Source organism: Trachinotus anak, unplaced genomic scaffold (assembly GCF_046630095.1).
Source record: "Trachinotus anak isolate AG129_WGS33_773 ecotype Australia unplaced genomic scaffold, CSIRO_AGI_Tana_v1 ptg000001l, whole genome shotgun sequence".
NCBI classification, from domain to species: Eukaryota; Metazoa; Chordata; class Actinopteri; order Carangiformes; family Carangidae; genus Trachinotus; species Trachinotus anak.
Window position 1 is genome coordinate 17,383,494 of NW_027273852.1, and position 23,822 is coordinate 17,407,315.

At 41.4% G+C, this 23,822-nt stretch overlaps 1 protein-coding gene across 4 annotated transcripts in view; it reads right to left on the bottom strand.

Annotated features, from left to right (window-relative positions):
* Positions 1 to 751: 751 nt before the first annotated feature.
* Positions 752 to 23,822, bottom strand: part of LOC139623277 (radixin) — a 41,647-nt gene continuing 18,576 nt past the window's right edge. For all 4 annotated transcript variants that reach the window (XM_071481384.1, XM_071481403.1, XM_071481375.1 and 1 more), the window contains exons 3-15: positions 16,863 to 16,946; positions 12,172 to 12,267; positions 11,694 to 11,816; positions 10,410 to 10,561; positions 9,933 to 10,016; positions 9,454 to 9,600; positions 8,409 to 8,505; positions 8,166 to 8,329; positions 6,714 to 6,844; positions 4,926 to 5,086; positions 4,506 to 4,598; positions 3,047 to 3,256; positions 752 to 1,783 (exon numbers count right to left, since the gene is read on the bottom strand). In XM_071481384.1, coding sequence (XP_071337485.1) covers positions 1,619 to 1,783; positions 3,047 to 3,256; positions 4,506 to 4,598; positions 4,926 to 5,086; positions 6,714 to 6,844; positions 8,166 to 8,329; positions 8,409 to 8,505; positions 9,454 to 9,600; positions 9,933 to 10,016; positions 10,410 to 10,561; positions 11,694 to 11,816; positions 12,172 to 12,267; positions 16,863 to 16,946 — 1,707 coding nt within the window. In that variant the 3' untranslated portion in view covers positions 752 to 1,618. The remainder of the gene's footprint in view (positions 1,784 to 3,046; positions 3,257 to 4,505; positions 4,599 to 4,925; positions 5,087 to 6,713; positions 6,845 to 8,165; positions 8,330 to 8,408; positions 8,506 to 9,453; positions 9,601 to 9,932; positions 10,017 to 10,409; positions 10,562 to 11,693; positions 11,817 to 12,171; positions 12,268 to 16,862; positions 16,947 to 23,822) is intronic.

The following is a 23,822-nucleotide window of genomic DNA, read 5'->3' on the forward strand; positions in this document are numbered from 1 at the left end:
CCTGTCATACCCACTGAATCTGGGAAACTGTTGTGCTGTTGTGAACCGACTGTTCTTGTGTGTGATGTATAAGTGAGCAATAAAAGTCCTACTCAAGCTTTCATGGATTGTTTGGTCCTCGTGAGCTTCCTTACTGGCTCTGAAGCGGTGTGTACACTATATTTCGGTTTGACACTGAGGGCCTCTGATGGAAGGAACTACGGTTCAGGATTATGTAGATTAATAAAACAGGCGCATTATAAGATTTTATATATAATGAATCCAAATAGAATTTTTTTTACCCCCCATAAGAACATGTTTAAAAAAGTTTTTTTTTAAGTTTTCATGTGTAGAAATCTTTCATTCTGGAGTTTGTTCTGGCTGTCATTTTAAAGATTCCTGTTGTTTTCTTTTTTCGTTTAGCTTCATTTAACCAGGCAAGTAATTAAAAATGAATTCTTATTTATAATGGCAGCCAGCTGTCACTGGTATCAGTGAAGCATATCCGTGAGAACTAAATAACTAAGTGATCCAAAATAGCTCCTTTGAAGAGGCCCAGCAATAATGTCTTCTTGTGCCAATGAATTAAATCTGTGTTGTACTAAAGCATAAAAAGACACACTGGTGTTTGTTGCTTACACTGTTTGTAGTCGCATTAATTGTGCATATGGATGTGTTCCTATATGCAGAACAATCTAATCTACTCTAATCGCTCTAAGTAAATAACAGAATATGGCATGTTAAGATCATACCCTTAAGATCATACTGTAGCTTTATAGTTGGAAATATAAATGCATTCTTTATTATGGGGCAAAATATATATTTGAACAAATGTTTCAGTGGATGGAGAACGCCAGCAGAGTTAGCATTAAAACCAAGCAGATTTAGTTTGCATATCTGTTTGCTCAGAGTGAGCGTTTGCAAACTGACAGCCGTTCAAGAGGATAAGTTATCTGACGTAACACAAACAGATCAATGACACTGACAGCAGAACTGAACAGGATAACTATCTCTACACAGAATAACAAAAGGTAATACTAGATGGGAAGGAAATGAGGCGAATAAGGCGTTTCTTTCTTTTCTCTTTTTTTTTTTTAAACAAATTATTTAAATTGTTCAACTGATGACAAAAGAAGTAAAAGTAAGGTACAGATATTAAAGCTTTACAGACAAGTGTGCCAGCAACATCAAAAAGCTACAAATGGGCATTTTATTTTGTTGAGTACAAGCAACGATATCAGCCAATTCTGTCCGGTCTTACTTTGTCTACCAGTCCTGTTGTTGTTTAATTATCATACATGCAAGCATTAATATTGTCAGTATTGTACAAGGGATGAGTCCATGTTTGACCGGATACGTTGCTTGCTATTTTTCCAACAGATTAAAAGACATGTGCTTCCTTGGGGCGGGGGCAGAGCTTTAAAAAGCAGGTAGCAGTGTGATTGGCCAACTGCTGTTCGGCAGAGCTTTGGCGAGGCTGAAGCTACAAAGCCTGTCAGCTGGTCTTTCTCCCGATAGAACAAGAGCTGGAGTTCCTGCGGTGGCAGCAGGTTTTGGGTTTTACAAGGAAAGTGAGGCATTGACATGGCAACGAGACAAACTGTCCCTCTCCATCGTTGTGTCCGCCCTTCCTCCAGGCTCACATGGACTCAAACTCGTCAATGCGTTGCTTGGTGTTACCCTGGCGGATCTGGCGCAAGGTTTTGTACTTGTCTCTTCCTGCCCTGACGTTCTCAGCGTGCAGCATGTCGTTCTGCGTTTTCTTTGTGTCGTCACGGGCCTCGGCCAACTCTGAACTCAGAGCCTGGACAGAAGAGAGAGACAGATAGAGAGGTGGTGAGAGACAGCAGAAAAACTACATGACAGTTCACAGTTCAGGCGATGATGCATTGGGTGTGGGGCTTGGGTGGATCAGAAAACGAGTCACTATCTAGTAGGGTTGTCAAAATTTTCCAGCCGGCCACTGTGAGCCCAGCAACTGGCTGATATATTCGCACAATCAGCAAATCATGGAAAAACACAAAATCACCAGTTTGGGATTATTTTGGTTTTAAACCTGATGCAACTGGCAAGCCAGGGGACCTAAACAGGGTATATATATGTTTGCCATCTTTGCAAACGTATAGTGCCAGCAAAAGTTGCTACCAATTTGCTTGAGCATTTGCGAATTCACCATCCTGCTGAGCATGCTGCTGTAAGAAGCCTCCACTCTCCAAAAGAACAAACAGGTGAGGTTAACATGCTATTAGATGATCAGGGTGCACAACCGCACTTACAGTTTTTGGTGTAGTTCTCAGATGTGAGAACTCAGATTTATGAATGCTTTTCTGCACCAACTGATCAGACAGCAACCTATCACGACGGCTTAAATGTCATTTAGTCACTGTGCTATTTTGTGAAAGACGGAAATCAGTGCTACAAGAATGTGCATAATATATCCCAACTCCAACTGTCGGTTCCTATTAGTGCACACTTTGAATTGTGCTGTACAGGTTCATTATTTACCAGACAGACCGTTAAATAACAAAATAACCCAAAAAAACCAACCACAATGGACTCAGCCAATTGCAGATAACCAATATATTCGACCAATCGCCTAACCCTAGTTTCTGCCGTGACCATTTGCCTCATGCAGTGCGACACATCTCCTTTGCACAAAGTCAGTCAAGTTGTTGATTGTGAGCCGTGGAATTTTCTCCTCTACAATGGCTGTGCAAAGTTGCTGGACATTGGCAGGAAGTGAAACAGAGTATCCCAAACATGGTCAATGGAGGAACTGGGATGTTTTAAGCATTAAGCTTGTGCACATCATGCTGCAACATGAGGCAATGGTGGCAGATGAATAGCATGACAATGGGTGTGTATGTGCGTGCGTGTGTATTTTCTGTGTGTACTGAAAAAAAATCGCAAGAAAAATGGGAGTAAAAAGAAAAGTATTACATTAAAAAATAGATTTATAACACATTGAACTGAGTTTCAGTGCATTACACAAAACAAAACTTCTTGAACCACATTGTAATAATTATGTTTTATGGGCCGTCCTTCCTGTCTTGCACCGCTGCTCTACCTGTAGCTGTTTCTTGACACGTTCGTTTTTCTGCGCCTCGGTGATGCGTTCCTCTTCACTGCGGTGGCTGGTGACACCATCACTGAGCAGCTCGGCGCTCGCCTCGGCGTTCGTCTCATCGTGCTCGTCGTGTTCGGGCGCTGGTGGAGATGTCATGGCCGTCTTCAGCTCCTCCCTGGTCTTCTCCAGGTCCTCCTGTGCTGACAGAGCCTGGAGAGAACACATATGCATAGACACTGACTCTTTACAGATGTTGACAAAGATAAATATGGACACATTTACTGTCTGTTTCTGAGCTTTTTTTTTTTTTAACTCTTTCAGACAAGAATAAAACTAAATTAATCTTTTTTAACTGAACTTTTAAATGAACTTTTTTCTTTTCTTAAACCCATGTATCAACTATCAAGCCTATATGCACTGTCAGCTGTTTTTGCATATGATATTTTATGATATTCAGATTTTTATTTTTCTCTTCTTCAGGGTCTGGTTATTTGTAAGGTTACAGAAAAATGTATTAATAAATTAATGTCTCTTTATAGTAAAAATGTTTCATGTGGCAATTTTACACATTTTCCTACAATTTCTACACTTGTTTACAGTGTTTAACCTGTACAATATAATTTGTGTGTCTCTGTCCAGGTATAAATTGTACATGTTTATTTTTGTACACATTACACATTTTTGTACTCTTGAAAAAGAGATCCAGATCTCAGTGAGAATACCTGTTTAAATAAAGGTTTTAATGACTATATTATAATTAGTCTGGAACTATTTCCTGCTATTGTAATAATACACTACACAAATAATATAAGCTAAAAGGAATATATGAGTGAAATGTTTTTGTTTTCTGCTGCCAGGACACTGTTCCTGAGTAGCTGCAGTTAACAGGGTCGTTTGGAGGTGAGGCCTCAGCTCATGGGTAACAGAACTTGGCAGAGGATGATGGGAAGTAACTGATAATACTGCAGATCAACCAGTTTCTTAATTTCTAAAAGCACAGCATGTGCACATGATATTATAATCTGTGCACTTTTATTTGTTTATCTGCATTCTTCCCTTTTTTCTAACCGACGGGAGTGTCCGGTTTCCTCTGCACTGCAGTCTTTATCACTGCTAACTGTGGGTGTGAGGGAACCTCCCCGTTCCATTTTCACTCTGCAGGCCTCACGGCCAGTTACAAGGAGTGAGAGACAGAAAACGTGATCCCAAAAAATTAGCTCCTGGGCACGGTGATGGCACTGATACAGCTCACCCATGTTTTTGGTGTGAGTGAGGCCAACTAGGGGCCACAAAATGAGATTTTTACTCCCTTTTTTTTTTTTTGATCCAATCAATTGTTTCTTACACCAAATTTAAATTTTCTGGATTCAAAAAGGGTGGAGCCCAAACGTACATAAACACCACACACACACACACACACACACACACACACACACTAATATTCAGGGGTCACACTTACTTTGTGTTGCCATTGTGTCGCTTCCTCTTCTTTTTTTCTCTTGGCCTCCTCAAGCAGAGAAATTTTGGCAGTGAACTCTGCTAACTCAGCAGCCTATTGAAAAAAAAAACACATGCCAAAACCGAATCCAATGTGATGTCTAGCCACCAGTCCAAAAACCCAAACTTACACTATTTGCAATTTTCAACAACATGACACAGGCGGAATAAGAAACTTCTCATATTTTAAAGTTGGTAGTTTTCTTTGAGCAATGATGTCGTCTTGGACATCACAGTCCAGGGTTAAGAAGGAGCTAAATGAATGATTGCAATGTCAGTTGTAGTTGTTGTCACCTGTCATTTGTACCTGGACAAAAGCATCAGACAAAAGGAATTTGAATAAACGTGTGGAAACGTGTGGTTGATATGTTGTGGTTGATACCAGCTGTTCGTGGTTCTTCATCTGGTCGGCGGCCTGTTGAGCCAGCGATGCCTTGGCCTCCTCCGCCGCTTGCCTCTCCCTCTCCAAACGCTCTGCCTCCTCCTTCGCTCGCTTCCTCTCCTGCTCCAGCTCCAGCGCTTTGCGAGTCTGCTCCTCCAGCTCTGCGCGCACACACATAAAAATATGGGTTATGTACCATCCTTAAGCTGTGCGAGTGAAGCCAGAGTTACACAACAGTTTTACAAATGTTTGTGTGTGAACCAGGTGTATGTTCATTTTCACACACACGCAGTCAGATTTATCAGTTTCATCATGTTCCTTTAATCAGCCCTGGAGGATCTGTTAATGACATTCAGGTCTCAACATTCTGCATAACAACATTTTAAAATGATACATATTGATTATATTTATTTGATAAACTAATCAAAAAATAAATTTGTGTGACAGTGAAATATTTTTTAGACAGCTTTAATAAACCGTATCTTCACCTCACTGTCTTTGCTGTTCGTACATGAGCAGATGAATGTAGATGAAGTGTGAGTGTGTGCAGGAGTGTGTATGCATGTTGCACTGAGACCAACCTTCTTCTCCACATGAGCAGTTCACAGGTGTCAGATGTAAACATGCTTTGAATTAATTTTACAGGTGAAGATTTTGAACATTCTGTCTTTTTTTTTTCTTTTTTTAAACACCCTGAATGTGGAGTCGAGGCTTGCAAACGACTTATCTTTCCTTACATCTCTTTGTACAATGTTATTTTATGACAAGGTTGACCATGGTGAACCTGCAGGATTTATGTGAAGCTGTAAAAATACAGCCTGCTGTTGCTGCCTGAGGCTGTAACCCCCCCCCCCCCCCCCCCCCCCCCCCCCCAAAACACACACACACGCACTTCCTCCACCTCCCACAGTCTTGGAGCCTCAACTTTATGCAAATTCACAGAAATGGGACATAAGATATTTGGTGTCACACAAGTATCTATAGGTTGTGTGTCTTCTTGCCTGACATGAGTCTGCAGTCTGTGAACACCCATACTGAGCTGACAAGGTCCTCAGAGGAAGAGAAGTTTGCATGGTAGCAATATAATATTCTGAGACTCATACAGGGCCAGGTATCATCAGGTACAGGCCTGGGTGTCAAATCAATTTTTTGATACTAGTGTAAATATGATACCTGACTTTCAGTTACTGATACTAAAACTTTTTTGATGTTTTGACAAAATACAACTATGCCTCCCTGTAAAACCTTTTTCTCATTTGACAAAAGAAGCCAAAGTTGTTAAATGTTTAATGTTGCCTAAACGCAAGCAGCTGTACATCAACCTTGTCCACTAGTGAACTAGAAAATTGTTTAAACTATTATTTAAAACACAAAGTATCTGGTCAAAGAAGTAAAAAAAGAAGTAAAGGAAACTATGACCCTGGCAAAACATTGAACTTTTAACATAGTTGTTTATATGAGATTTTACAGACACGATTGAGTTGGTATCAAAATCACGTGAATGCAACGATTTTACAACTAATATTCTTTTTTTTTAAATGGCCAAAGCTCTGGCTCAAGTTAAACCAGTATGATCTGTTCAGCCTCTGACAGCTGTTTGAGAAACTCCTCAATTCTCAAAATGTTGTTTTTCAGGTTGGGAAAGTCATTGCTCTCAGCATCTGACTTTGAACAGTGTTTGTGTAAACTTCACACAATGCATGTCTCTTGTATGGCAGGTGAATGGAGGCAGGGCGAGGAGAGCACGTGCCCGCTTGCTGTGCACGTGTGGTGTTGGTCCAGTCGCACCTTTCTGAGCTCTCTGCGTCTGCTCTTCGATCTGCCTCAGCCTCTCGATCAGCTCGTCCTTCTCTCGCTCTATCCGCTCCTTTTCCTTCTCCGCGAGCTCCCGCTTCTTCTTCTCGTTCTCCAGCTGCGCTCTGTCGACGACACACAGGAAGCAAACGTTACACCCGGCTGGTGACTAATCAGCTGATCGTTCGAAGTTATATACCATCAGAATAGTCAACAAGAAATGTATGTAGTAGAAACACTGGTTTTTACTCCACTGTGTTTTGGATATGGTGTTTGTGTGCATGTTGTTTGTTTGATGACGTATTATATTATAGTGTGGTTGTCTTGGCAATACGTCTCCATGAATTCAGGGGGCGGAGCTTATGACGAAGCACTGAATGAGGGTGTGTATTTGTTTTGCTGTTGAGTTTTTATTGAGTCTTTATTCAGAATCGTCTACTCCACCTTTAAATACTTCACAAATCAATATGAGAAATCCACACCCAACACACCCACAAACAATCAACAAATACACAAGTTAAAGCAGCAGTCTCCACGGCAACAGAAACCCACACCAATGACCTGGATGAGAGGTGAAACGTCTTCCTAGACAAATAACCAAGTCCAGTTGCTTTCGATTTAAAACTCCTTTGAGACTCACCAATGACATTTAAAAACAAACTTCAGATCCATATTGTATATTGTCTGCTGTGTTCATTGCTCCTTGATGTTGTAGTGCTGATCGCTGTGTCATGTTTTTCTACAGCACGACATCATATTTATAACAAATGTATTAAGCTGTGTCACCACAGTAAAACGCAGTTTGTTCCAGCACTAACAGATTCAGCCCTTCAGGTGTTAAGTGTGAGTGTGATTTCTTTTAATGCAACACTGCCCCCTGCTGATCACAAAGCTTCACCAGTGAATGTCCACTTCAAAGATCGGCTCATATGTGGTCCTTTAATACACCATGAAGACCACTGCACACTGGATGTGGGCATGCACAGGGTCAGGATGAATACTGACCTATAACCCTACGTGCTCTCACCATTTCAGATATGCACTGACGGTAAAGTGACGGCAAAGCTGCCAAGTAACTTCTCACACAAGCTGATGCTGATCTGTGACACCTAATCACAGTAAGGAAGCCATATATATATATATATATATATATATATATATATATATATATATATATATATATATATATATATATATATATATATATATATATATATATATATATATATATATATATAATATATAATATTTGATGTGACTGTCAGTGTTATAATTTACAATAAGTGTGTTTGTGCCAGTCTGTACAGGCGTTGCTACACCTATTATTAACAGACAAAAAAGTGCAAAAGAAAATTATTAATAGTTATCTTTTCTTGTTTAATAAATAAACAGAAAAGCCGTCACATCCAGAGGAGTAAATGAAAGGAAAAGCAACATGTGCTGTACCTCTCCATCTGTTTGTGGTGCTTCTCCTCTCGGGCCTGGGCCTTCATCTGCTGCACCTCGATGGTGTCAGGCTTCCTCCTCCTCATGTACAGCTCATGGTTTCCCATACATAATGCCAGGATGCGTTTGTTGATCCGCAACCGAGGGGCGTAGAACACAAAATCCTGGAGAAAACAGGTTTAGTGTAACCAAAACCATACAGTAAAAAAATGATCATCAATCACACATCACTCCAACACTCACTGGAGCTTTCTTGTCGATGGGCTTGATCACAAACTTCTTATCGTTGAAGGAGATGTTTCTGATCTCGCTCCAGGGGAAGCCGATCTTTGGAGACAACCTGAGCAGGAAGTGGTGAGAGTTTTCATGATTTAGTGAACTCTAGCACATGTGCATTCTTTGAAAGATTCAAAATCAAAAATGATTTTTAATGTTGGGTGTCAGGATGAAGCTCTGTGAGGGGTATTTTGTTTTCAGGATGTTCATCCTCTGTGCTGTTCAACACCAAGAGAGGGCGCTGTTGTCAATGAAATGCATGGTGAGTGAGGGAGCTGGGAAAGTCTTCAGTTCATATTCTTTGGCTGTAAAGTAGCTGCAGTAGCAGCTGATGTAGAAGCTCCATTTTCAATGCATTAATCCCCCGTCTGATAGAAATACTGCAGATTATATTTTCCAGACTTTCTTCTGAGTAGACTTAAAAAAAACAAAAACAAAACGCTTGTTGTATGTGACATGCTTTTATCAATGAAGGGGATCAAAAGTTCTATTCCACTGTTTAAGACTGTTTAAAACTTAATTTTACTTATCTAATGACAGACATGTTTCCCCATCATACAGTTTGATATGAGATTTATTGCTTATTGCACATAAAGTTGCAATCCAGGTGTCATTTAACTGCAGTGGTGGATGAACTGTAGCAGAGAATCTTCCTAAAATAAACACAGTGAGTGGGCGTTGGTGTTGGTGTCATTGACAGAGACAACTTCTCTTCTCTTTTCTTTCTCTTTCACATTTCGATTCTCTGGTTTGATTACGTGCTGATCACATCAGCTTGACCAGTGGTTTTCCGCCTTCTGGCCTCATGGTCCCATAAAATGAAGCAACCTCTACCGGTGACCCCTCGTCAGACGTTGTATATCACTGAGATGTGTGAACAGCTGCACCAAAGAGTAATACTTCACAGATTGTTTCATTTTTCTATAATTTTTTACATGAGTTGTAAAAGAAGTAAAACTACTCAATTATTTACAAGAATCAAAGTCAGTGCGTGTGTGTGTGGTTTGGTTACTTGTCTTCGTGCTCATAGATGTTGAGGCCCAGCGCGTCGACCCCAAGCCACAGCTCTGTGCCCTTCTTGTTCTTAATTTCAAAGTAGTTGACACCGTACATCTCCAGGTCCTGAGCAATCTTCAGATACTCCATCATTGCATCCTCCCTGCACACACACACACATACACACACATAAAAACAATGGCAGACAGAAAGACCTGAGAATTCAGGTGTCAACGTCTTAAAAACTCAAGGGTTCAGGAAATCCTTTGTCCCCCTGCCATTAGGCTGTTCAACACCTCAGCCAAAGGCAGTGGATCATGACACTGACTCATATCTTCACTAAATACACGAATAAGCTACTGGACAATTTGAATTTATTAATTTAATAAAGCATTTTTTATCTTTATCTTATCAATTACACAGTGATTTCTCACCTCTCTCTCACACACACACACACACACACACACACACACACAAACACACACACACACTCACCTGAGCATGCTTCTGTGTTCCTCATGCCAGGTCTGTATTCTGTCCTCCCACTGCTCCTTCGTCAGCTTGTGTTGCTCCAGAACTCTACAGGACGCACACAGAAATAGGGAAACAAATAAGAAAATAATAATATAATAACATGAGGAATAAATATCACCAGAACACATTCTCTTTGTGAGCCAGTAGCTGCTGAACGGCCCACATCATGACCAGACCTGCAAATTTAACTCAGAATACAATCCTAAAAATAACCGATGATACAGAATAATATGTATAATATTAGAGGGTGGTTAGAGCTGAGAGGGTCTATTAATCGAAGGGTCAGTGGTTCAACCCCCAGCTCCTCCTGTCTGTGTCAGTCTCTTAGTAAAGTCCTTTGACAGCTCAGGCAGGAAAACACCACATAAGTCCATTTACTATTTGTGTAAATGATGGTTGTCACTCTTCCTGAACACTGTGTACGTGTACACACTGTACCTTTGTGGCAGCAGCCGGTCGGAGGCCAGGTAGCCAGGCTTGTGAATATCTTTGCTGTAATCTCCATACTTGGCCTGCACAGCGTAGGAGGCCAGCAGCACGGCGGTCTCCGGGGGACAGTAGTTCTCATCATTCAGAATGGCCTCCTTCACCTGCACAAACATGTACAAACACACACACTCTCAGTCAGTACAAGTCTATGCTCAGAACCCCAGAGGTTCCCCTGCAGAGACGCCACAGATGCTCAGTCAGCCTTTCCTGGGTTAATAAACCTCAGAGTATATATAGAGCAGCAGTGAGTCCATCTGCCGCTCTGTCAGTCCAGAGGCAAGTATCTAGAGAACTGAAGGAGGCATCGCCATGAAATTTAGTCCAGGCATTAATAGAAAGTCAGGGGATCCCCTTTAGCACTAGCAGGTATACATCTTCTCTTTTCCCACAGGGGTGATTAAAGCTGGGTATTATTTGATTTTTTTAAATAAATAAATAAACCAATAGTTTTTGTGGACAAATATAAATTAAAATATACTGTTTATTGAGCTTTTTCTAGCCTGAAATGCTAAACACTAACACAACTTGCCTAATAGCATACAGTCTAAAAATGTTTATGTAAATTAGAAAATATCTGATGAAATGATCATTAACACTGCTCACACACTAAGACAAGCAACTACCCCTCCCTGCAGCGTGGTGCAGAGTCAGATGTCAGGCCACACAGAGTGCACTCTGGAGGAGTTGGGGTGCTATGTTCATAGTCGCTATAAACTGCTGTGTGAAGGACGGGATCCACCATAGAAGGAGAGCAGCAGCAGCTCAAAGCTTCTGTACAGAAACCAAAGCTATTCACACGCTGCACAGATAGTCACCTCTGCTGGAATATTCATATGTCTGAATCATTTTTATTCCCACGTCACTGAAACAAGACGTGCAGTGGAGTTATTATCCTGGTCTGTTGTAACAGGGAGACAGGCTGAGACTGGCTGATGGCTCACAGGAATAAAAAACCTACATACGGTTCATAACAATGACTCAATAAAGCACAAAAAGTTGATTTTTATTCATACTCACTTTTGCATAAATACATGTCTACGTATACCTCTGTTGGACATCAATAAAGAAATGACATAAAATTGAAATCAAACAAAAAAAAATACAAAACACGTTTTTAAAAAAAATCCAAAATGAGCTCACTGCAGTGAGGTGCAGTAAATCACTCCCCACGTCCACCCTGTGTTAGTGAGTGACCTTACACCAAATCATCTGAGCAGACCAGTTGCACAGTACCTGCAGGAAGAAGAGCTTCTGTGTGATCTCCTGGATCAGCTCCTCTGAAACATCCTCTGGAAAGAACTTTGCTCTGAACTTGAACTGCAGCGGATTCTCCTTCTTCACATCCTGCTGGGTCACCTGGGGAAGACACCCACACACCACCTTTCATGTTTTACCCCTCACCCTCTGCCTGCACACGTCTGTGTGATCTTTAAACAAGATTAAAGAGATATTTCTGTAAACAAAATGTGTTCACTGCTCTGAGGCTATTTGGATTGAAGCCTTCAGCAAACAGAATACTAAATTTACTTCTGAGGCTTTCTACCATGATAAAGTCTAAAGCGCCGAGTCCACAGGAGGACGGCTGTTTACTGTTTCATGTCATGTTTTCAAGCTGTGGAAATTAATGAGAAAAACAAGAGCAAAATACAAAATATGAAAAGTGACAGATTAGCTCTTTTGGACAGATGTGGTTGTGTTCGGGGTCTCTCACCTTCTTGTTGAGTTTGAGCCACGTCACGTAGCCTTTACTGTCTGTGTACTGCAGGCCGAAGAACCAGACCTCCCTTAAACCCACCGTCTTCACCACCTGAAATCACACAAATGCTTTTTGTGGTTTTTTTTGTCCTTTCCCTTCACTTCAACTTTGTCTTCCCTCCCTGCTCCCTCAGACATGCTCACATTCTCTGCCATTTACAAACTAGCGTCCCATTTACATTCACATTAGACTGACCGTGTAAATCTAATGTGATTTACACAGTCAATACAACAGCATTCACTGCAAAATAATGAACCCTCTCACACACACAGATGTGCTCACATAAACTCATTAAATACCAAATAATCACACAATCAAATGCAAAAACACTCATCCATGAAACAGCCATCCAAAACATGCCGTATCAATGGCAACTGGTACAATCAGTCACATTTCTAAAACACACACACACACACTCCCACACGCAGAGGGCCTCCAGTGGGGCTGGGAATGCGGTATGCAGGGACAGCTATGCGGATGCTGAGAGCTCAGCAGGCAGATTTAGAAGTGGAGCCTCAGAATGTGAACGGTTTGGGAACGTCGGCATGAGATAAAGGGAATAATAAGTGGAGGAGAGGAGAAGAAAGACAGGCAACATAAAAGGGATGGAAAAATCAAGCTGAGTGCACCACTGAACAGGACTCTTTACTTTCATATTAGATGAAAACACACTTTAAAGTGTGTGATTATGGTCCATCAAAGTGTTCAGAGGCAGGTTTACATGTTTGATTAAAGTTTTTCCTATCTCACTAAGGCCTTTTATCATTGTGTGTGTGTGTGTGTGTGTGTGTGTTAGAGTGAGATTATGGGTGTTTATATTTAGCTCTGCAGCCTCTTTATCAATGGATCCCTCTCTTCATTCATGTGAATCTGCACCATTTGAAATTAAAACAGCCCCCAGGCCCGACTGAAAGCTGCTGCTGGCACTTACACATCATCACAGACTCACCATTCACTGCTGGACAAGTGACTTCCTGTATGTTACATGATCGCAGGGAGACCAGAGTGTTTTCATCCCACAACAGTACACAGCATGTGCATATTTAAATCATACTGCAGGTTGTTGATAATTATACTGAGGCAACTTCAGCATCAGTCACTTCTCCCATTTCATTATCTGACAAAGTTATCCTATTCCAAAGCATCTTCCCGAATCAGTGCAGTGTAGAAATACAATGCTCCTCTTGCAGAACATCCAGTGAATATTTTTAAGCTGCATTCTGTCCTCATCAACTCATGATCTTACAGACTCCCCCAAACCTCCACGTATTCCTTCAGGATGTCACACAACTTCATCACAGCCCGATCATGTGTTTTACTTTGACGCTGGCAGTCACCATGAAACACAGTCCTAACTATTTTATCCACACCTATTTTTAGCTCATGATGGACATATGAAACTTCACAGCGCCGTCCACCGCTGGCGTCTATCGTTACTTCCACACCTGTTTGCTCACTCACTTTTCTTCTCCTGTCTCCTCTCCATTCTCCTGTAGCAGCCAGAGGGCTCCTCACGCTCCTCAAGTCGACCCTGGTTAGGATCTTTAGGGTTTTATAAACTGAGTGATTCATCATTTAGTCTAGCTCTCAGAGCACAAGGAGACGTCTTCCAATTGCTTGTTTTGTCCAAACAAAAGTTACAAAACCGAACAACCAAGCTAATCCTCACATTTGAGAAGCTGGAATGCACTAATATAAGATATGAACTGCATGAGTGTAAACATACACAGTAAAACAAGCGTCCACAGGCAGATTGACTAGCACTATGTTACTATACAGCAGCAGGAGTGTGTGCAGACATCACTGGACATTTGACAGCTGGTTGCTATGACGATGCATGGGCACAGTAAGCTGAAACATTCAGATCTGGTGAGTCAGCTGCGTGTGTGTGTGTGTCATAGATAGAAAGGAGATAGAAACGAGGGAGAGAGAGAGAGGAGCGTATGAGAGTGTCAGAGAAGGATGGAGGTAAAAGCGAGAAGGCAGTGTGTGTGTGTGTGTGTGTGTGTGTGTGTGTGTGCTCTCCGGTATAGAAGATTGCAGCCCTCTGCTGGTTCCCTCAGCATTTAAATGATGACAAAGGTCCAACCAACACATAAACAGCAGGCATGTGGGCGGGGCTGCGGCGTCGAACAGGACGCAGTGGAGACAGATGTGAGGGAGATGACGGCCTCATAGAACCAGAGCGAGCTCTACTGGGCCGATCGCCCCACAACTGTCTCTCTCTCTCTTGCTCTCTCTCTGTTTGACAGGGAGCCACAGACCCATCGGGAAACCTCCCGGTGCTGGCTTTATTCTACTCTCACTACACAGAGAACGTTTACTTTTCTTCACAATAATATCTGTCAGATGATGATGGAAGTTCCTGCAAATACAACACCTCTGAGCTGAAACTGAAATTGGTAGAGTGAGCTGGAGCTGCGGGAGAAAAGCCAGACCTGAACCCAGGGAAAGGTCAGGACATGGCCTCAGGCTGGGCTAGCCTGTCTGTGTGTGAGAGAGAGTGAAAATAACAGTGTCTCTACAAGAGAAACAGAAAGCAGCAACAGGTGTGTGTGTGTGTTTGTGTGTGTGTGTTTGTGTGTGTGTATGTGTGTGTGTACTTGTACTTGCTACATAGTAAGGACCAAAAAAAGTATTTTACTAACAGAGTGAGGACATTTTGGGAAAGTGAGGACATTTTGGCCGGTCCTCACTTTTTGAGACACCTTCAAATCACATTTTGAGGGTTAAGACTTGGTTTTAGAGTTATGGTTAGAATTAGGTTTAGGTTAAGGTTTGGGTCAGGGTTGGGGTTAGGCACTCAGTTGTGATGGTTAAGGTTAGGGTAAGGGGCTAGGGAATGCATTATGTCAATGAGAGTCCTCACAAAGATAGAAGTACAAGTGTGTGTGTGTGTGTGTGTGTGTGTGTGTGTGTGTGTGTGTGTGTGTGAAGAGCTGATGGGAAAGCAGAAGCTGACTCAGCAAAAGAGGATCTGAACCAGGCCTTATTCCAGTGCCACAGTCACATAGAAACTCTCTCTCTCTCACACACACACACACACACACACACACACACACACACACACACACACACACACACAGCCACATGCTAAAGTAGCTTGGTAGGTTACTGAAGATGTGTTTTCATTAGACCTTCTTACTACATGAATAATAATCATTGCAGAATCTGATGATCGCAGTCTGCCTGATCAGCTCAATGATTTATCTAAACTGAAAAAGGAAGGAAGTGAATAAAAACCAACACACAGGTCGCTGTCAGCAAGAACAACATGAAACTGTGTCAAGGGTCCTCACCACACTTACTGCAGCTGTGGGCGTCAGGGAGACACATATATCTCAACTAATGAATAAAATGAGCAATATATGTGCAAAAGGCCATTTCTCATTTGTTAAGGTCACATTTTAAAGAACGGACATAAGCTGTGTCCCAACTCCGGGTCACATCTGTCCGTAGGCCAGACCAACAAAGCCGAATTGGTCTGGCCTACGGAGGTTTTTCCATTTTGCGTCACCAGCTGTGCCCATGCTGCTCCTGTTGCCTAGCAACCTTGACAACAAGTAATTTTTTATTTTGTTTGGTTTTTTGGCAGTTGTATTGTTAGCGGTTGTGCTGAGCAGAAATATCACATTTAAAACTCTTATCCTTGGGCTCTCAGTAACATTCATTCATTACCAGCGTGTGATGAATCTCGGGATAGGTTGGGCCACGAAGGATCCACCTGTTGGAGCCTCAGCTGCCCAGGAGAAGAAGGCCACATTATCTGTCAGCCACATTTGAAGGGACCTTTGAAATGAGACAACCTAGTCGCACTGCAGTGACGCAATCAGTCTTCAAATGCAGCCACCAAAGGATGTGGCCCCTGAATTCAGACACAGCTATAATGTTGCAAGACGGTTCTGGGACGGCTCTGAAAAAGCTTTTCACGGCCCAGCTGAGTAATGTGACATTTGGCCAACAACAATGTGAAAAATATACAAAATAACTATGTGAACATCTGAATTTGACTGGACAGGAGTGACATGAAGGGTGTCACACTTCATAGACAGGTGTATTCTGCAATTTGATCTCACAGTAAAAAGCAGGATGTGGATAAAAATGATCTCTTTCATTCTGTCCTCTACAACCTCAGCAAACCTTTACAGCCTGACATGAAACAACACTGAAAGCTGCCCTTTACTCAGCAGACAGTGAGCACGTACACGCACACGCACACACACACAAACACACACACACACACACACACACACACACACACACACACACACACACACACACACACACACACCACTTAGATCCACTGTCTCCTAAAAGCTCCGACAGACAAAGAGACAAAGACACAAAGAGTGCTTTGTGTGTCATCTCTGTACAGAACCAGTACCAACCCAAACCAAGCCAAGCACCCACTGGCACACACACACACACACACACACACACACTCGCTCATTTTCAGTGTTACTCTTCATTAGTAATCAATAACGCTGTTTGCCACTGTGACTTCACTTGGAAGAGTAAGTATTCTTACTCTTTTCTCTCACCTGGTGATAGATGTATTTTCTGCACCTTTCAGCTGCTTTAGGAGTGTTGGTCCTCACAGAAAGTGTGTGTGTGTGTGTGTGTGTGTGTGTGTGTGTGTCTCTTACCTGGTCAAAGAGCTGTTTGCCTGTTGTGTTGGGCTGGATGGCAAACTCCAGCTCAGCGTCCATGGTGGTGACGCGCACATTGATCTGCAGAAAAGAAGGAAATGCAACTAAATAAATGAACCAATAAAACCAATAGAACAAATACATAAATTAGGTTTAAAGTCAAAAAACATTGCACTGCTGACAAGTTGTGATCGCAGTGGAGCCATGCTTTGAAGAAAAATGCAGTTTCTTCCTGGTTTTGTTGTTGTTTTCCTGTCAAAGTAAAATTCAGCTACTTGTTACTGTTACTTCATCCTTTTGTAAAATAAGCTGATTTTAAATCTTTTTCTGGAGAATTTAATACATTTCTTGACTGGAAAATAAAATTCCCTGCTATGAGAAATTGAAAGAGCGGTTGTGTTCGGTCATAATGGGAGATCCTAAACATATAAGGATATGACAGTGAAGGGCCTTAACACACAAAGAGGAATCTTTCCTTTTGGAAAGTTTTGCATGGCATTAATTCCTCAAAATATGAACCAAACTACATCATTTTCTGGGTTTTGATGCACTTGAGACAAAAAAAATGTATTCTGAAAGAATACAAGATGAGTATAATCTCTGCTTCATAAAGAGGAGAAGCTTACTTAATTTCTGAACTAACGGTGACAGTTTCAGCTGAATACTTGAAACATGAAACTTGTAAAAGCAAATCTGTGAGGTTTGGCGTGTAGCATGTGAATATGATGCAGCACTGGCACAGCTACACAGGCAGAGCAGTAATACATTATTACAGTGATGGTGAATTACAACACTTTCAATTCCAGCACAGACCAATTATTTAAAAGACACCGAATAAACAAGTGGAAGTAGGAGGGAAAAGAAATGGTAAAGATGCTGAATAACAGGTGAAACTAAATGTGAAGACACTTTGTCAAAGAGAGTGAGATGGAAAAGTCCAAATCAAACGCAGAACAAACTGGGGAAGCATGAACTGGCTGCTGGTGGGACAGCCTGCGCCAGCTCTGTGTGTGTTCTCCTATCAGATTTCTATAAATATTCTTCACACATAGTGAACACACACAGACACACACACCCTCTGTGTTACAGCCAGTGTCCATATAAGGCGCAGGATGTTTATGCAGCTCATCCTTCTGCCAGGAAGCTGCAGGGGGGAGGCCGCTTTCACTTTACTCTAATGAAGGAAAATCATGAGGAAGACTCCCAGCAGCCGAACCTTAACCACACATGAGCTATAATTATGTTCACAGGCCTGTTGTGTTTTATACAAAAATAAACTGTGTGCTGTATCTGACAGATAAGAGAAGAGGAAAAGAGCCACACAGACATGAGGAGACCCACTGAGGGTCTTCAGTGAGACTGGAACACAAAGACAATGACTTCTGCATTTCTCCTGGTTCTTCACAGGCCACATACAGTCTACACCACAACAACCGCAACAACATTTCCCTTTCGGCAACAAATAAATAACAGCTTAATGGATGTTTAAACTGAGCCAAAATAAAACTGATATTTTTCTAGAGATCATTGTCCAGGATGTTTTCGGTGGTGATCTAGCTCATATGACAGACAGGAATCACACCATACACCAAACTGTTCCTATCTGCGGAAATCAGATTTAAAATAACTAATGAGGACTGACTGAACGAGCAATGATTCTTTTCAGCCACTTAAGTTGTAAGTCGTCCAACCTGTACACATGTGATGTGACTTCAGTGTGTGTTCACGGCCAAACAAAACCGACAGCAGCCTTTTCAAAATACTGTCGTCCATGAACTAGCCTACCAATTGAACTTCAACATGACCCTGAACATAACTTTGCCTGAAAATAAGAGAATGTTGAAATGATTTTCCTGGACATTTTACTTTTTCTCTCATTTTCCATGACTGGAAAACTGGTCAACCCTATTCCAGGTTTTCCAGGGCGGATGGCAACCCTGTAATATGATCACATAACAAGCTTCTTATGTCCAAAGTAATTTACAGATTCACCCTTTTCATCCTCTTCTTCAAAACTTTTTGAAAAGTAAGATGCAAGATGTTGGACTCCAGCATCAAACTCTTTTTTCTCATTTGGTTAAAACGACATCTCTATAGTTTTGCTGAAACACAATCTACATGCACTATTTTTCCTCTCTCTGCACAAAGTTTTATGTCATTTGAATTTAGTTTATTCCAAAAAAACAGGTGCCTCAACTCAAATATAGGTGCAATTATTCATAATGAAAAAAATCAACATATTGCCACTTGGGAGGCAGCAGTGAGGTGCATTGCAGTGCTGCTCAGCTGCAAAAATAAGAAAACAGTCATGAAAAACGCTGGTACAGAAAGGGATTCTGGGAGTTATGTAGCCAGGTGTGAGCCATTTAGAAACTTCATTCAGGGCTGCTGCCTCAAAAGGAAAGATGAACCTGAATTTTAACTGAATATAACAGCATTAACACAGTAACAGTTAGTCAGAGTAATGACGTGTGTGTATATGTCTGCTCGTGTGTGTGTGTGTGTGTGTGTGTGTCCCTATCACTTCCCATTGGAGGTGTAATATGTTAGACTGTGCAGTGGGCTGTGGTGTTCTGTGCTGCAGTAAGCAAACCCAGCTGCAGTGAAACCAACTGTCCTCAAGTAACCCTGACGGAGCAAGAGAGAGAGAGAGAGAGAGAGAGAGAGAGCGAGAGAGAGAGACAGAGAGAGAGAGAGAGACAGAGAGAGAGAGAGAGAGAGACAGAGAGAGAGACAGAGACAGAGAGAGAACGGTACAGTAAAAACCTGTAAACTGCCTTAGGGGAAAAATGCTGCACGATCAAGTTGTGTGTGTGCATGTGTGCGTGTGTGTGTGTTTCACAGAGAGACAAAAACACAGACAGAGATAGACAGATAACGCCTGAGGTGAGCAGTACATCAATCACAAGAAACCAAGCATCAGAAAACACAAGACTGACAGACGTTCCACTGACCTGAAAAATATACACACAGACCACACACACACACACACACACACAAAAAGACACACGCACACACAGATACACACACAGAAACACATATAGACACACACACACAAATACACACAAACATTTTTGATTGATAAATGATTAACTGTTTGATGTTCAATACTCACTTCACTTTCTGTCAATTTAGTAACTGATTCACTGGAAGAAATTCAGATCCAAATTCATGACTAAATGGGTCCATGGAACTTAATATCGCTGCTGTTCTCCATTTCAACCTGTTTGTTGTTCATGTGCGTGTGTGTGTTCTACTTCTACTCATGAAAATCACACGTGCAATAAGAGAGTCAGAGGGTTTTGGTTCCAAGTGTGTGTTCTGCATTTGCTCAGCTCCAGCTAAAGAAGAAACAGTTTGTTTAGTAGATGTTGGAAAAGTATGGGAACACAGCCATATGGTGACGGTGTGTGTGTGTCTGTGTGTGTGTGTGTGTGTGTGCGTGCTTCAGCCACACTGGCATCTGGGTGTATATATGGGAGCGCAGCCATATGGTGTTTTTACATGCGTGTGCATTACTCACACACAATATGGCATTATTCTGTTTACACATCAGTGCATGCTATGCGTCTGTGTTCAGGCTGATAATGTTTCCATAGCAACGCCCTTGTGAATGATTTTAAAGTAATTTTCTAAAAAGCCCTGTGGGCGTCCTAGAGAGGGATTTAAACACTTGACAGGGTGACAGGGTGAGAGGATTGACCCTCTTCAGGTGAGATATCAGCTGTTCAACAGAGACAACAGCAACACAGGAGGCCAACAATGAAACTGCAGCTCGCTTTGTTTCAGGCTGCAAGTAAAGTTTGAACCTTAAAGTTTGTCTGAATATTCGATTACTCGTTTGTTCTTTATATTTATTGATTAATCTGTTGGTCAATAACACATCAGAAAGTCGAGGAAAAGTGGCCAGTAAGATTTAACAGAGTCTAATGTGACATCTTTAAATTCAAGACCCAAAGTGAAGGCTGAGGAGGCTGAGTGACAGAGAAATGTGTACAGAACGACACACAGGACTCCTATCTTCCATTTTCGTTTTTTACCCTGAGCAGAGCATCAAAGCATTGTAAAAGGTGTTTGAAAAAGAGGATACGAACAGATCATATCCTGCAGATCATTTGCTCACATTAAATATAAGTTACACATGCTGTATATAATAAACACCAACTAAAACTTAGACTTTTAATTAATGGCCTCAGCGAATAAACACAATAGGTGAGAGAGAAAGAAAAAATACACCAGTTGTGGAAACACTGCTGTTGTGCACAAGAATAATCAATTTCATTTGTGCAATACTGCAGCAGAAAGCCCCTCTAATATAGTGTACTGTGGTTTGTAAGAGGAATTGTTTCAAGTGTGAGTCAGTTTGACATTGTGTCTTTGTGTGTGTGTGTGTGTGTGAGAGAGAGACTGCTGGTGCAAACAGACAGAGAGCAGCATGTCTTCCAGCTGATAGCTACAGAGCGTTAGCAGATAAAGCAGGCGCTCTGACCACAGTCCTTTCTCCTACCGTTAACTGACTGCTACCACAGTCCTTTTTCTTCTAGCGTTTTTGTTCCTTTGAAGGAAGTTAGTAAAGATCACTACTGCCTGTACTTATGCTTCTAGTACTACTTTTATGGGTGCTTCTTTGTACAAATGCTGCTAATACATACACTGCTAACTACTCCAAAAAAAAATTCTAGGCGACTTCTCCACAGTGGTGTTATATGGAGGCAAACTGTAATAATGCAAACTGTGGAGGCTGAGTTCAGGCTGTGTACTGTGACAAACCTCGGTAGGCTGTGAATTCAGAAATATTTTTCATTAAAAAAATGATTAAACTGCATAAAATAGTGACAGTGTTGGTCAAGTTTGAATCTTCCAGGACACAAAGTAATTTGCTGACTGAGTGAATGCAGTTAGTTTTCCACTTCAGCTCCTCTTTACAGAACAGGATCATGGGCACTTTTGGTTTGTTTCAAATTAAACTCAAATAGGCAAAACATCTGATTCTGCAGCAGAAGGATAACCACAACAATATTATTATGTTTAGAGGGAAGTTCTGTGGTTTAAATACGGAGGAAGCTCTGGCCAGCATTTGAATGACATAGCAGAAACCACATTGTATACTCTTTGACGTATACAACAAATCCATATGTATTTTATACAGAGATCCTGCTGCACCGTTGTTAAGAAGACTCCTTGTTAAGCCGCCTTTGCTTGTTTACACTGAACCACACAACGCCTGCATTTACCCAGCCCCTTTGTGTGATTTTAGAGAATCAGAGGTGTGACGTGTAGCATGCCAACAGGCTGTTCAAAAGGGGATCATGACTACTACTAGTACTACCACACAGCGTTTTACACTGATGCTAAAAACCTATTAGCACCTACTGCAGAGATGGAGTGAGAGCAAGTGGGCACTAGTCATTGTTATGCAAAAAACCATCAACATCACTGACTCAGTCAATAACTACCATCCAGGTCCCACAGTGTTAAGGTGGTGGATGATATTGAAAATTTACAGATTGAAAATTAACTTTTAATCTCTTAGGTTGTGACTGAGAGGGCATCAATTCAATTCCTAAACTAGAAATGATAAATGTACCTCTGAGATTATTCCATACACTAACATCTTACAGGAGATCTAAGAGGTACTTTTTTTTGTTTGTTCATTCACTGCTGCAGTTTCTGCTGTAGCCCTGCTCTGATTAAGTGGTGACCCACCGTGACGTCATTCATTGGTTTGTGAACGGCCGTTTTGAAACCTTGAGTTTGTAATTTGCCTGTCACTATCTTGTTTTTTTTGAAACCATATTTGGAGGAGAAGGTGGAGCTGAGGAGGAGTGAGGGGTGGAGCTGACCTGCTCTGTTCTCTATCCTGATTGTCAGGCAGGTTGTTGTCTGTGATACAGTCTGTCAGTCTGTCAGCCCCTTCCTAATGCATACCCAGCTTTATCGTCTATTTTCCTCTAAATGGGACCATAATTTAAAAACTGAACATTGAAGAGGACTTGAAACTAGAGATTTAGACCATAAACTCTTTAGGAAAACATTTACTGAGGTAATAAATCAAGTGAGAAGTAGAGACATTTTCCCATAGACCTCAATACAATCAGACTTCTTTATACAACCAGTGGAGTCACCCCCTGATGGTCATTAGATAGAAAGCAGGTTTAAGGCACTTTTCCATTAGCTTCACTTTTCAGACCCAGAGTCTATGTCCATTTTTATATACCTTCTATGGCTCGGATTCATAATCTGTGTTATCAAGAGTAAACCAAACATTACTCTCATGTTTTAGTGTAGTGGTCAGTTTTGGTACTGCAGAATCAGTGGACACACACTGGTCAAAAACGGCTTTTCCCCTGTACACAAACATTAGAAAAGGAACAGCTGTAAAACAGTGAATGCATTTTTCCGAGCATCTAGAAACACCCTGAAATAACTCCTTATTAATATGTATAATCAGAATTTGAGCCAAAAATGTTTATGAAATGCCAAAGTGTTTAAAATTTCTGGAAACCAAATGATTTTTCCTGGGAAGAAGCCACTAGAGACTGTACAGGGAAAAATCTACAGTGCAGCTTCTATTAGAGAATTAGTGTCTAAGTGTTGCAGAATATTATTTTATTTATGATACAAGAGAAGCATTGGGATTTTAACTGTTATTGAGGTACTGGAGGATGCTGGTAAAAAAAAAAGGAGGGAGCCAACAGGAAGTCACTCTGCCCAGCCAGAGGAGGTCTAACATAGTTGCTCTGAACCAGCTCTTGATTAGGACTCTGGTGAAAACACACTATGGTCATAAAAACTGGAAGCCTGAAAAATGTTTTTATTTTATGATCCCAGTGAGCAGCTTTAGAAATTAGTTTTCCTAAAACATCCATGGTGTCTTCCACTGAAGACAATACAAACTGTACAAAACCAATATGTCTGTTTAACTCATTGAAGTGCTGCTTTCCAGCTTATAGGTCA